The sequence below is a fragment of the Sinocyclocheilus anshuiensis genome, unplaced genomic scaffold, assembly GCF_001515605.1.
Source record: "Sinocyclocheilus anshuiensis isolate Anshui unplaced genomic scaffold, SAMN03320099.WGS_v1.1 scaffold63, whole genome shotgun sequence".
Taxonomy (NCBI): domain Eukaryota; kingdom Metazoa; phylum Chordata; class Actinopteri; order Cypriniformes; family Cyprinidae; genus Sinocyclocheilus; species Sinocyclocheilus anshuiensis.
The window spans coordinates 1,999,884-2,015,070 of record NW_015552625.1 but is presented as its reverse complement, the minus strand read 5'-3'; the positions used below and the strand labels follow the sequence as shown (position 1 = coordinate 2,015,070).

General features: G+C 35.5%; 1 protein-coding gene across 3 annotated transcripts in view; it reads left to right on the top strand.

Moving 5' to 3' along the window:
* Positions 1-15,187, top strand: part of LOC107666564 (KH domain-containing, RNA-binding, signal transduction-associated protein 2) — a 65,341-nt gene that overhangs the window by 4,451 nt on the left and 45,703 nt on the right. For all 3 annotated transcript variants that reach the window (XR_001631682.1, XM_016457974.1, XM_016457973.1), the window contains exon 2: positions 10,772-10,899. Coding sequence is in view for 2 of the 3 variants with exons in the window: in XM_016457974.1 (XP_016313460.1) it covers positions 10,772-10,899 (128 nt within the window). In the remaining variant the exon portion in view is untranslated. The remainder of the gene's footprint in view (positions 1-10,771; positions 10,900-15,187) is intronic.

Sequence of the window (15,187 nt, the reverse complement as noted above, 5' to 3'; positions counted from 1 at the left end):
AAACATATTAACATACATATATATATATATATATATATATATATATATAAATATATTTAATAATATATAATATAAAGTTGCATATACATAATTTTATTCATCTATTGCTATGGATGTTTAAAAAAAAATAGCAGGTTGTGTTGCTTTTCACATATGCCATGTATATGTTTACTTTTTAAGAATCTGCATAATAAAATAAATAAATAAATAAATACAGTTGCATATATAAGTAAAATATATATTGTTGACACATATATAGTTGCTAAATATAGTGCCATATTAAAAAAATATTATTAACGTGCATATTATATATGTTATAAACTTATATCTTCATCTACCCAGAGAATGCATATATGTGAAAAATTATACATCACCTTATAGGTAGCATATGTGGCAATATCACTCTTGATATAAGACAATATTTCATATATTACATTTCGGTATTGGATATAAGCAAAATGTGTTGACAGGTTTGTCTCAGAAAAGATAGGGGAAGTTTGGCTGAAAGAGACTGTTTAAAGTTGAATTCATCTTCTCCGTCCAGATGCTTTGATTTTCAGGTGAGACAGTCCACTTCAGAGAACCACCAACCTGGAATGAGCTGTTCCTCATGGGGGAACAAAGAGGATGCTTCACATTCCAGTCTGTCATTTTGATCTTGTAAAGCACATTGCTGAATTGCTTTTATAGAGGTGACTTGATGCAAACCACTTACTTTAGAAAAGGACAGACTGCTACTGCATCCACTTTAGAGTCTCTTTTTCTAAAATGAGCCTTCTTTGCCTCATAGGGACGAAAAGTAAGGCAACAAAAAAATCTGCTTAGCAACACCATTTTTGGAATGGATATAACAAGGTGGTGTTAAAGATGAGGCAGGATTTTGCTGAAATGTTTCCTCCCTGATGAACTTAGATGAAAACGAAGCATTTAAATCAAAGTGCTCTTATATGATTAAAACAGCTGGTCATTCATTTCTAGACAGATGTTTGGGGTAAACAGTGTCTTGAATGAAAAGCGGTAGACAAAACATTTTTTAATCAGAGAATTTAGTAATATTTGATTTTGCTTTTACAGTACAGTACATCTATTATATCACACTTAACTGTAGTGATTAATTTGTGGTTTAAACAACAGTATTATATGACCTCTGAAATGGGCGGATTTAGTGATTTGGGGGCAGCAGGCAAAATACAGGAATGGGGCCCTATACAATTTCACACATTTACAACCTTGAGGTTCCTTTCACTGTTGCTCGCTGCTCGACCGTGTCCCATAGTTGTGTCTAATCTTTTCGATTTTTCATGAACATGTTATAAATAAAGGATTTCTTTAATGTTGTAAATCCCTTGGTCACATTTAAACAGGTTATAATAGTATTAGAGTAGGTTGGACACTAGGCGGTGCGTTGGGGTATAATTATAAATTTACATGCTTAAGGATTATTTCAACCAAACATGAAGTGTGCCTGTGTGGAAAGTGACTGTGCATGGTCCTTCTTGGGTCTTTCACAAAAACGAGTGAGCGCCATTTAAAAAAATTAAAATAGGCCCTATATAATATGCACTGTTGCTTAGTATTAAAATTATAGCTTCAGATGCATGATATTTGTAGGGCCCTATGAAATCCGTTTTATTTTTCCCAAATTAGCCTAAGTTTAATTTTTTCCAAAATCCTTTTTTCCATTTTAATTTTTCTGGATTCAGTTTTTTTTTCTGGATGATTATATTACATTTTAGCAAAAAACATGTCTAATTAATTAAAATCATGAAACTTGTTTAATTTAACAGCAATTTAGGCCAATTAAATGTTTAACAAAAATTACATTCTTAGGGCCCAAATTCTGCACTTTCTTTTTTTTTAAATATACATTTTTCTGTATTCCATTTTAATGGTTTAATCAAAAACCTATCTAATTAATTGAATTCATAAAAACAACTTAATTTAATAATTTGTATACAATAATAGGGCTCTATGAAATTTTTATTTTATTTACTTATTTTTTAGAAATTCTGTGTTGTGTATTTTAATTTTTCTGGTAATCAAATGAAGGCGAAAACATTAATCTATCTTTTATTCCAATGAAAATTAAACAAACCCTTTAATTTTTGTACATTCAAAATGCTACACAACAGAAGTTTACTGTGTAACGAGCAATGTCACGGAATTCGTCAGTGAATAAATCAATTGAATTAATAAATCAAATGCAATTCAGTACACTTCAATCAAACCACGATATGGACTAGTGTATGTGAATATTAAATGGCAAAAATACTATTTAGCTACTACAGACGACAACCACGAGCGTTGCGCGTGACACGCATCTGCGCCGTTCATTCCGTCACATTCCGCGTTACACAGTAGATTCCGTTTTTATGAATACATTCCGGGATTCCGTCCCCATTTTCTACATCGCTCTACTTTTGCTAAGAAGCACGTTCAACGCGGACGCACAGACGGTTGTCGTGGTAATGAACACCACAGCGACCACTTGTGCGTCTGCACTGAATGCGCATCTCGCATATAAAAAGCATTTTAGGGGGCCCTTGGCTTTTGGGGGCCCAAGGCGGTCACCTACCTTTGCCTAATGGTTAAGTCCGCCTCTGCTCTGAAGGATTGCTGTGCCTGAATGGAAAATTCTACCACTACAACCTTAATTATTTAGAACAGCGTGAGTGTCATATTTCAGTTATCAATCACCCTTCACTATTATAACCAAGGATGTAATATCTGGAGAAAGCTTTATGTCAGTATTCCCTTTCATCTCAATGGTAGTTGCTCGGCTGACGCAACACCTAGTAGTACTAGATTTGAAATGAGGTTTTTGCTCAACAAGGATACACACCGCATGCTTTTAAGAGGCCTCAAAAAAGTATCTGCTAATAAGACTACTATAATAAAATGAAACATTTGGGGTTTAGTAAATTGTCTAATTTTCTGAGAATACACTTTCATTTTTCAGTGTCCGTCAATTGAGAAAAATGCTTTTTTATTACCAGATAGTTGTGTAGTGTAGTTACAACATTTCCCAGCAGGGGCTAATGGGACCTTGCTAACTAGCAGTTTGTAAACTATTCTTTGCTTCTGAGAGACTCATAACCCATTGCTTTAAATTACACAGTGCGTGTAAAATGTTTGCAGTCCAAGTTAACAAGGATTTTCTAGTTATGTCTAAGGTTTAATACACACATCTTTCAGATTCTACACAGGTCATATGCTTCCAGATGTCTTAAATTAGTGCTAATGAATGCAGTTGATCAAATGTGTGATCTAGCAGTAACCTTGTCCTGACAAATCGAAATCATTAGGCCACAGAACGTGTCTCAAGATGGAATGAATGTTTAATGATATTTCTCCATTTCCATAAGCAGCCTTTTAACTTGATTTAGTTCTCCTGCGCTATACATTTGACCTGTAGATTGCATAGTCACAGACTTTGATAGACCAACTCCCGCAATCCTCCGGACATTAGTATGTAGAGTGTGAGCTATTTAAAATGGGTATGTTGATAGGATCAGCTGTTCCTAACAGCTTCCCATTTGAAAACTTATCAAGCCACAGCTCTCTATCACAGAGTAATCATGTGCAGGCTAATAGGTTAATGACAGCTACCTTAATATTTTGATAAATATGTTGCTGTTGCTCCACAACTGAAATTGATAGATGGCTTGATACCCTGTTCTAATAATATGGGACGTGCCAGGTCTCTTTTATGTTTTGGGGGCCACAGGAAGACCTTGTTTAGCTGTGAGCTACTAGAAGTGTGACTATTAGTTTTTTCCTTCCATATATAGGCTTACTGATGGAACAAATGATTCCAAGCCACCAGCCAACTGTATATTTGCCCCCGGCTTCATGAATCTTTAGCATGTTGCCTTCCTTGAGTTAATGGCTGTGAAAAATGAAACATTATGCCTTCGTAGGCAGTATATTTAGGAAGGCATCAAGGAAAATCTGAATCTAGCATTCACATAACTGTGCCTTTATCCAAGTTGGTTTTTGAAGCAGTGCAGATGTAGATAATATCCCACAATCCTATGCGGTTCACGATTGGTGGAAAGAAATAAAGGAGTGGCTGAAAATATTTAAGTTTCCTTCCTTTTTTCGCCATTTGATTCATCAGAGAAAAAAACACTTTTTTCATTATTATATATAAAGCTAATGAAATTTGCATTTATATATTCCACCAGGATATATTTATTTTTGATCCTCACCATGCATATTGTTTGGTTTCCTCAGCAGCATAACTGGCACAGGCCACTTGTGTTTGCTATGAGATACACAGTGAACTGCTCTGCATAGATTGTTCCCGAAACTCCAGCTGGAACAAAGAAATCCCAAGTGTCTTTGTTTCTCTGGCTGGATGGCAGGCTCCTTTTCTTCTTGCTGTTACAATAACACCTTCTAAAAATGGGATGCCCATACACTTGCTGTGAGAGGCAGTGAGTAGCACTCCCTTGCAAGTGTGTTTGGTGACTTGATGTAATACCACTCTTCAGGGAGAACAGGGGGTGGCTGACAGCAAATTCGAACGGGCTTGTCCTTGTGCTCCTGGAATAATTAGCATCAATATTATACATGTGGCAGATGTTAATGCGCATTTTGGCTAAAGAACAACATGGATACTGAATTAAGTGTGTGATTTCATTTTGAAATATGCGTCAGACAGGTGAAGCAAATGTGTGGGATCTAAAAGCTAGCTATCTCTCTGTCCCTTTGCTCTTCTGTATGCTCATCTGTAGCATCGTGTGAAAGGAGACTCAGCAAAGCTGGAGCAGAAATCATATTGTCCTTTTAATGCATGACAGCCACACTCTCAGTTCCTCATTCATGCATAATACGAGCCCCCCGGCAAAAGTTCAATTAAGGAATCTTCTTATGATTGGGGGAGTCATTTAAAATGTAATGGAGAAAAGAGATTAGCTAAAAAGCATGTCAGAATGATTTTAGGCTTTTTTGTATTTTTGTCTCTGTGTTACTGTTAGTGAGCTGTCAATAGCTGAATGAATGCAGTCCAACTGCACAGTCTGTTGAGGGCAGCCTGTAATATGTGCACACATGTATGTTTAATAAACAAGTTTGAGGATTTTTGTTTTTGAAAGTGACAGTAATGAAATTTATAATGTTACAAAAAATTCCTATTTTTAATAAATGCTGCTTTTTTTTAAACTTTCTTTTCATCAATGAATCCTGAAAATCATGGTTTTCAAAACTGTTGCACAGCAGTTACACAACTGTCTTCAACATTTATAATAGAAATATATGTTTCTTGAGCACCAAATTAGTATATTAGGCTGGAGTAATGGCTGCTGAAAATTCAGCTTTGCCATCACAGGGATAAATTGCATTTTAAAATATATTAAAATGGAAGTTATTTTTGATCAAATAAATGCCTTGGTGAGCATAAAGGAGTTCTTTTAAAACATAAAAAACATTTTTAATATTAGTTAATAAAAATATAGCCGTTCATTGTTGAGTTTTAATATTGTAAAATACATAAGACATTTTTGTTCAAAGGAAATAGATCTGCTACCTGCTGGGTGGAATTTTAAATTCTTGGGTAAACAGGTCTGTTTACTATCTCTGATCTTTTTAAAACATAATTAAATGATAATTACATTTAAAAAGCCCTTTGTAATATATTTACTGTCCTGATACGTTTAGCGTCACTCTAATTTTGTTATGGCACCCTCTGAAAGGTGCAAGAGCCAACTGTGCTGACATCTGTCGACCAACTATACTTTAGACCTGAGAGTGTTCTTTCCCACTGATTAGAAGTTCAGAGAGGAGTGATGCAGCACACGCCAGGCTCACTTTCATTGTAATTAGGAAGCAAGACAAGATGTTCTTTACTGTGGAGGTTAAACATTAGAGCTGAGTGTCTTTTCCTCCCCCCTAAGAAATATCCAGGAAATATCATTTTCATTCACCCTCAATTGTTGTTCAACCATTACAACACATTTGTTGAAGGGATATGAATTATGGAAACATATCCATAATGAATTCTTTATGTCAGCGGTAATGTCAGTGTATTTGAGTTTGAAGCATCTTTTTGAGGGTCATACATTTTTAGTGTAGAAGATTACTGTATTAATGGTTCAGTGTCTTAAGATGCACAGTGCGCAAATATCACCTCTGACTAAGCTATAAAAAATATCTACATTCCCGCCGGGCCACTAAGGTTAATTAAGTAATGTAAATTTGGGTGATGCACAATGAAAGGCGATGTATGATGGGGAAGGAAATGAAAAGAGAAGAGGTTTCTAATAGTAATGACTTGAGTAATATTTGTTGAGATAGGCAGAAGATGGAAATATATTAATATTCAGAAACTGAAATGAGTTTCTCAAACTCATCTGAAACAAATATTATGAAGCCTATTGTAAAATCATGGTGTTGTAAAGTGACACATTCAAACATATCGTAGTATAACATTTTAAATGTCAAAATATTACAGGCAGGTGTGCATTTGTTTCATTAAAAAATAGCAATATCACTCTTTGAATATGATGTGTTTAGTGGATAGTGTGTGTGTGTGTGTTTTGCACTCAATTTCTCATTGACTGCATTTACAGGCACAAGAATGTTGATATTAATCAGAATTGGATCATATTTTGACCGTTTATATGTAAATGAACAATGTGCACTCTTTATGTTACCTGTACCCAGATCTCCCAGTTTATTTGTCAGCTAAAGTCTGCAGGATGATGCAAACTTTGGCAAAAGGGAACACTGTAACCCATTTTGTCCATTTTCTCTAGTCACATAGCACCAATTAAAGCACCTATTATATAAAAAATGCCTTTCTACTAAATAGACAGCCAAGTTTGGTTAAATATACATATATTTCCTGCATTGAATAACCCCTTTAAGTGCCATGCAAACTTGATTTCTTAACCACATTAAACAGAATCTCTGATTTCTATAAATCTAAGCAAGAATTATAATAAAAATTTAACCAGAATATAAACCTTCATCTAAAATTGATAAAGGTGGTCATTGCTCGCTGAAGTAGTATGAGTAGTAGACAAAAAGGTTGTAAAGCAGATTGAAAAAAATTTCCCTCGGGGACCGCAGGGCAACAATTCACAAGCTGATGTAGCATAAGTGCTGCCGAAAAAGTTTGTATTAAATCCTTTGTCTGTGTTCTTTGGATTGAAAGTGTCCAAATTGGGTTTTATAATAGATCAAGAATATCCTCAAAGTGGGATATATGTTATAAAATAGGAAAGTACAATCACAGAGGGCCTTGGCAGCTGAGATTGCCTCAGTTCTCTGTTAATTTGTGTTCTGGTGGATTACAAAGCTACGATTCCTGCAGAGTTGACTTTTTTGAATAGGAAGGGTACTGTGATTATTACCCATGGTTCGTAATATTGCTGAGGCAGAAACACAAGACTGGTTTGAGCAATGCACAATTAGCTCAAACTAATTTTCATCTCTCACTTGTGCCAGTTGCCTCCTCCATATCCTGTGACTGAGTCATCACCTTTATCTGTATTCAATCATTTTTAAACCTACACCTTTGTAACCTTATATGTGTGTATGAGTGTGTCAGGAGAGTGCAAACCAAAAAGATTATGTTACAGATTACAAAGAAATAGTGAGCACAAAATGAGGGTGACAAAAAAAATTGAATTGTAACAGATAACTTTCAAATGATTTTGGGTTGAAAATGTATTTTACTAGAACAAAAGGGTGATTTACCTTTCTTTTTCATAGCCGTATTATTCTAATGTGAGAGATTTTGAATTTCTGAGTTCCATAGATCCTGATCAAGAGGTCAGATTGATGTGTTTTACAATGTGAATGTAATTTTCAGCTGAAAGTTTCATTTTCCAGCCAGCAGGATGCTATCTTCAGAGAGCCTGTGAGTCTTCAAAGTTCCGTACGGTTATGTCTTTTTAAAGGATTGTTAGAAAAGGTGGATCAAGTGGTGTAAAATGTATTGTATATCAAGGAACAATACCGTGACACTCCAAATAATATTATTAAAAGCCATATCCACCTGCTTGATCAGTCTCAGATTAGGCCCAAAGGTCTTTTCAGATTTTCTTTTGTCATTGTGAACATTATTATTTGGACAGATCCAGCATCCCTTAAATTGTACCCAATTGGTTCATGCTGAACAAGGATCATAGAATTCAATCTAGAATCTTCTTGTGAACTACAACTGTAGAGAAACTTCACAGAGCCTTTAGATGAATATATTTGACATTCTGTGATGTGCACGCTTTTCTACTTATTATAATGCCAAGATGAAAAATGTTCAGATTTGAATGCTTTTTGGTAGATCAGTTAGAGATTTTTTTCTTAAATGCTTCAAATTTAAATGCTTGAATATATATTTTTACCTTTGAATGACCAATCAATTGTTTATGCATTGGTAACCGTATAGGGCACTCCTTAAACAAGCTGAGCTGAAGTGTTTTATGCAAAGGCCAAGCCAGAATTTAAGCCTGGATCTTCCCTATTATGCTGCCATACTCATTCCACAGAGCCACTCACCCTTGAAATTGTTATATATATCAACTAAAAGCCCATTTATGGACTTTTTGGTCTTTTACTCATTCAGTAAGTTCAGATCAGCAGCTCCTAAATAGCACACAGAGACTTTTGTTAGTTAGCGTTGTCAGGCATGCATGGCATACTTAAGAGATGGCTTTCATTGTGTTTAGGGGCATACAAAATCAATGAAATCCGAAGACACAGAGGTTTTACAGCGCTCCTGTTTTTTAGTTGTTTTTTTCATGTTAAATTTGTTTTTGTTCAGTTTGTATGTTGCAAAAAGTCAAAGGAATAATGGCAGCTTTGAATTTTGTCTGATCAAATCTTTTCTGTGCAAATAAAATAGCATTAGACATGCACAGAGCACAAGTCTGTTCCCAGTGGATTACAGTGCAGCTACTGAGTCTGCAGAAGTACTTTTATATTTAAAATGAACTTACATATATTCATAAGCAAGAGGACAAAGTGATTATACTTTCCTAATTCCTATGTTACAGTTTCATGCAAAAATAAATATTAATTCAGGCTGTGTGTGGCCGTAAAATAAATTTTAGTATGCCTTATTGTTAGGTCTCCTTCTCATTTTCAGCCTGGTTTGATTTCTTTCATACCTTTCAGAGGAAAGGATAAGGCGACAGGAAGAACAGCATCCCCAGTACAAAAAAGGAAAAAAAAAAAATCGATCATCACGATCAGGTGACTTTTACATAGACCATGTCATTGTTTGCTTTTTTGATAGAAATTTCACCTTTTCGTGCTGTTGTCATTTTGCAGATGCTTTGCCATTAGTCGCTTGCAGCCACCTGAGAGTAAGTGTCATGCTGAAGGGCACACGATGAAGCAAGACCTCTGTAACTCTCCAGTTCATGCATCGTCTCAGCCGGCATCTGAGCTCACAACCATAGGGCTGTTAGTGCTTCAAAGCTTTTTAAGCAAAAATAGGTGTGTTAGCTTTAAAGCAGTGGTTCTCACTTAGGGGGCCGGGGCCCACTAGGGGGCCTCAGCAAGCTTCCAAGGGGACCTGAAGTATTTAAATTAATAATTTTTAAAAATATTAAAATCCGAATTAAAAGGCTAAATATAAACATAAAATCAAGATGTAAACTGAGATCTTATTTTCTTTCTATTGTTTTTAGCAAAGAACTACTGGTTTAAAGCGATAATACTGTTCAAAAGTAAGGAAAAGGTTTTTTTAAAGGTACCAAGTAGGCCTACCTTCTGGTTTTCAAAAATTGGTGAGACATGTTCATCCTTAATGTGCTGAACTACACCTGTGGTTTCTCTGATAGGACACCTTTGTGAACTTGAGGGGAACTGACTTCATATATCCTCTAAAAATCAACTTGAGACCAGCTGGTTCAAAATAACTGCAAAAATAACTTTCATTATTTATTCTTTTTTTTCTGTTATTTTATCCTCTGTTGTTGCACTTAATTCCAGCTGATTATATTATAACCAGCAAATAATTGCTTTCTAGCTGTTTATTGCAAAGCATTGATAATAAACAAGAAGTGGTTTATTTAGAAAAACAGAGGTGATCATTACAGAAGAACTATACAGAGAGAAAGTTTCATTTTAAATACATAAGGGGCCATATAACTGCAGCAGACAAGCTGTGTTGTATTCACAAAGACCACCACACTAAGCTATCATTAAAACAAACACGCTTTGGGTCTACAGGACTTAAAACTTGAAAACACATTGGGATGAAATCCGAGCTGCTCCTCCCAACTACATTCAGTGTAGAAGTGAAAGTGAGACACTGTGGTTTTCTGCAGGTCTAAGCAGCTGAGAGACTCACCAGAGTTGAGGTGAAAAATAATGGTCTCCCTTCACCTGCTGACTTCCCTTCCCTTCTTTCCCCGCTCCGTGTTTTACACGACTTGCACAGGTTCATAATTCTCAATTCTGCTGAGCATTAATTTAGCAGCGACAGAAGGGGATCCCTGGAGGAACCCAGGTGACAGCTTCATTTCAAGCCTCTTTAATGTTGTGTGGCTAAGTCTCCGGCTCAATTCTCAAAAGCACCATAAAATTCCTCAAGCACAAAATATTACAGTTTTACGCAGTAGCTTTTCAATTTGTGTTTGTCATGCGAATAAGGGCTTAGCAGGCTTACGCCGACAAGTTACGTTCTACGCAGAGTATTTATTTAATTGTTGTTAATAAACGTGCCACAAGAAGCTGAAAAGAGTTTGTACTCATATTCTGGGCTGGAAATCGTGACATTATTTGACCAGAGTGATTTTTTCTTTCTTTCATTCAGAGATTGAAAAGTTCGAAGGAGACGATTTGAGAAAAGATGGCGAGGTGAAGAAATACTTGGATATCATCAGCAACAAAAACATCAAACTGTCGGAGCGCGTGCTGATCCCGGTGCAGCAGTATCCTAAGGTAAGACCTCAGTGCTCCATGCAACATACTAAAGGAGTGATGACGTGCCGGTCAAATCAATGTTATAGTCATGTGGAGATCAGAGAGGATCAAAAGCAATCCATCAGTTTTATGGGATTGCTGTGCTCGTGGGTAATGACTTAATAAGTTCTGTATCTGGCAGGAGCAAACTAGATGGTGTCAGACTCTGATTTGTGCTGCACTGCAGATCTGCTGTTATTTACACCTTATATTTCTGTCCTAGCTGAAAAGACTCCTGGCTCTTTCAGAGTAAGAGGCATGCCACATCTGTTTCTAGCTGTTCAAACATTATTCTGCCTCATTTCGTAATCAGGAAATTATTCTTGTTTTTACCAGCTGGCCTCTCACGCATCTGTTAGGACATTTTAGCTTCTGAGTACCAACAGAGAGAGACATAAAACCATTTTATCTAGCAACATGGTCAGTTTTGCATCATGTTATTGTCTGTTGGTTGATTGATCTTCCTGTGGGGCTTCGACTTTGTAGCTCTTGTATTTGTTGTGTTGATCGCTTTTATTCACAGATAACAGCTGAAGTCTTTAAATGTGCCGTAAAAATTAGACAAGTAGCATATTTGGCGCTGAGTGCTTATGTTTGATTCCTGCTGATAGTTTGATTATAGAGATTCAGAACTGACTGGTTTGATTCATCAATATAATGTTAAACAATATCCCACATCACATTTTTGTCAGTAACAGTGATTTATTTTAGAAGAATGTTGTGATGTAAGCTAAAAACTGTTTTTTTTTTTAATTTCAGGTAGCTGGTTATTTATTTCAGACTACTCTGTCGTTATCACGTTTGGTGCACGCGGCACTCTTTTATTCAGCATTGTGCTGCTTTAAAATGATGCTTTGAAAATGAGTGGGAAAATGCCCATGAGCATCACACAGACGGATCCATAAAGCTTCTGAGCTTCTCATATGCTCCCTAATTTTTTACTGTTTCTGCTTTAGGAAATGAATCCCTGGAGTACTAAAATGTGCAGACTGTTTGATGGGTTTAGTAGATTTGTGCTGTCGAAAAAGAGAGTACAAAGAACACGCCTTAGGTTTAGATTTTACATGTCTTGTTCGAGTTGTAACAATGGATTTTTGTTTTCCCAAATCCCCCTTTCCTCAGGATCTTGGCTGCTTTGTAGTTATGGAAATTTTATGGCAAAGTTCTCTTGGGATTTTCCTGGAACGTGAGAAATATCTGTCCAATGTCATCGGATTGATTAATGTTAAATGTAGATTATGTAATTTTCCGAGATTATTTACATATCGTTTTTGGTACGAGGGTACGAGGGTGTATTTCCCACCCAATATACGCATAACAAAATGTGTTTTTGTGAAGAGTTATATTTTTCAGGTGCAAGAAATAGTTTTGCTGCAAAACATGACTGCACAAAAAAAGAGTCAATGTTTGCAAGTTATTTTAGCATCTCAGGTTATTATTGATTTGAGACAAGATGAATGATTTGTAGAGTCTTATGGAGAGCTATGGGAATCCTGGCTTTTCTTTCTGTAACTGCAGGCTGAAGCAGGTTTTAGGGTGAAGAGTCTGGGTGAGAGAGGATATAAAAACCTAATGATGCACAATATATTGCTACCATATTGATTATGATCATCGGTATTGTTTGAAATGTCTGTATTTGACTTTTCACACTCAGTTCTCATGATTAAAATTTTAGATTACCTCTGCAGTCATTTAACTCACTTAAAGTAAATCATGAATCATTTAAAATGCTTATTTTTAAATGTAATCTGCAAATTTATTTAGACTTAAAATTGTGTCAGTGCATTAGTGAAAATAAGTCCTGCTAAGAAAATATTTAAGAGGTATCCATGCTATATTCTTTTGCTTGTCATGGCACTTGATATAGAGCTTAAATGTTTTGCTGCATTTACGAGCCATTTCTCTTGTAGGGCCAAGCCAAAAAAATAAAAAATAAATAAAAAGGTTAGTTTAATGCTTAGAAACCACTAAACCTTAACATCAGTAGATCAATGAACTTGTGGACCATAACAGATAATAGCTTACAGAGTCTAGACTTTATGTTATGTTCTCTGTCACAAATCCCCAGGATTTATCTATGTGCGGTTAATTAATCCGTGTGTGACGACAGCGCTGTCTCAGAGTTTTGTCTAATCATGCTTGATGAGACTGAAGAGCATCTTCCTTGGAGACAGTCTCGGTCTTGGTTTCTTTGATCCTCTCATTAAATTAGGCTAACTTTAGTTTATGTATTTGCATAATGAAGAATAGGCCTTTGTGGACCTTGAAAGGCAGTTTGTTATGTATCTTTAGACTATTTGTTCTAATGTATATATTGACCTTGACATGAATTCCTTGTTCTGAATCTTTATTCGTCTGCATTGTTTCAGACTGAGATTTTTAATGCGTTACTTAGAATATCTTTGTTTTTCCTGACAAGATATTAATTGCACATCACTGCAGTGTTATAATGCATGTGTTCAATATACATTCATGGTATGTTTATTTTTTCTCCAAATTATTTTCAAATGAAAAATGTAATGCATTTACAGTGGCACTGACAGCAGGTATTGTTTAAATTATTTTATTCATTGAATATTAAGTTCAATGGTGCCTCTGTGCTGAATTGTTACAGAAGACAGGAGGAAAAACTTTATTATTTTTTAAGAATGCTGTTTCTTTTCTATGTTTTTGAGTTGCAGCCTATTAGTGTCCACAATCCTCTTTATGAGCTTATGAATTTATGACACAAATCAGAGGCATCAGAACAACTTATACAACTTGGCTTTATCATGGTTCTTTATTTATTTAGCATGATTTTGCACCTACTGATTAATACATACCACAATAAGTATGGTAAACCTGGGACAATTGTAACATTTTCCTTTATAATTCACAGACCACTAACGTCTCTTCTAGTATACAGAATGTTGGCTAAATATATGAAAATAACAAAACTTACAGTGCCATTAACAGACTTCTAATGGAAAAATAAAAACTAGATAATATAGCAATTGAATTTAATACAAAAAGTGTGTGTGTACCTGGTATTCCCTACATTATGAGGACCACGTCTCCACAAAAAATGGAAACTAATATGAGAGTGTATGCACGTTTATGTGGTTTATGAGGAGGACACAATTTTATATAATGGCATGGGTATGACATAGGTATTACAATGTGAAGGTGATTTATGAGGACACTTTCGGTGTCCCCCATAATTCAAAAGGCTTAAAAAAACATACTAAATGGTGTTTTTTTTTTTTTTTATCTAAAAATGCACAAAGTTTTCAGTAAGGGGTAGATTTAGGTGTAGGGTTGGTTTAGAGCGATAGAAAATACAGAGTTTGTACAGTATAAAAACCATTACGCCTATGGAGAGTCCCCGTAAACCATAAAAACTAACATGTGTGTGTGTGTGTGTGTGTGTGTGTGTGTGTACGTACCAGACAATATATATATATATATAATGTTGTGCAAAAACACACAAAATAACGTTTAATTTTAAAATTGATTCTCCTGACACAAAGCATTCTGGGAATTAGAAATTTGCTGCAACTCATTTAGTTTAAGTTCAGCTTAATATAAACAATTATTTAGTTCATGTAACTTTTTCTAGTAAGTACAGTGAACTTTCTGTTATGTTTAAGTGAAATTAACTAATTTCATTGTTCAGTTTTACAGTGTATGTAAAACACTTTTTTCTCAGAGAGAGAACTTTACTGAGCATATTCTGAATAAGTGTCATCCCACATCATTGAGAACATTTAGTTTGTTAAATTGCTCACGGTCTCCCCTACATCTTGTTGGGAATCCAGTTTCTGCTACTGCATTGAAAAACTCAGCAAATATGCTTAGTTGATGTGTTTTGGACGGTGTCCACCAAATGTTGAATCACCGGATATTTTTATCCTGGCTCGTATTACCTCTGTAACTGTTCTATGCACAGATCTGTATGTATTTCATTGTGACATCACAAAACTGCACACTGTTTTCATTTTTTCATCAGTGTCTTTTATAGGTATGCAAATAAAGTGTTTGATTTACCATAACTTGCAGAGAAGCTCAGTCAGTGGTTTGCAATGAAATATAGTCCCTGCTGACACAGACCTCAGATACCTGTGAGAACTGATAGAAATCAAGAGAGCGTCACACACATATAGACCAAAAGGAAGGCCAAGAGATGAATGGGGTACCTGCATCACCATCTAGTAAAGTCAAAGACACGGTCGCCATGGAAACCACTGTATTTAGATTTAAGAGATGGATTTGGGCAATCTATCAAAGG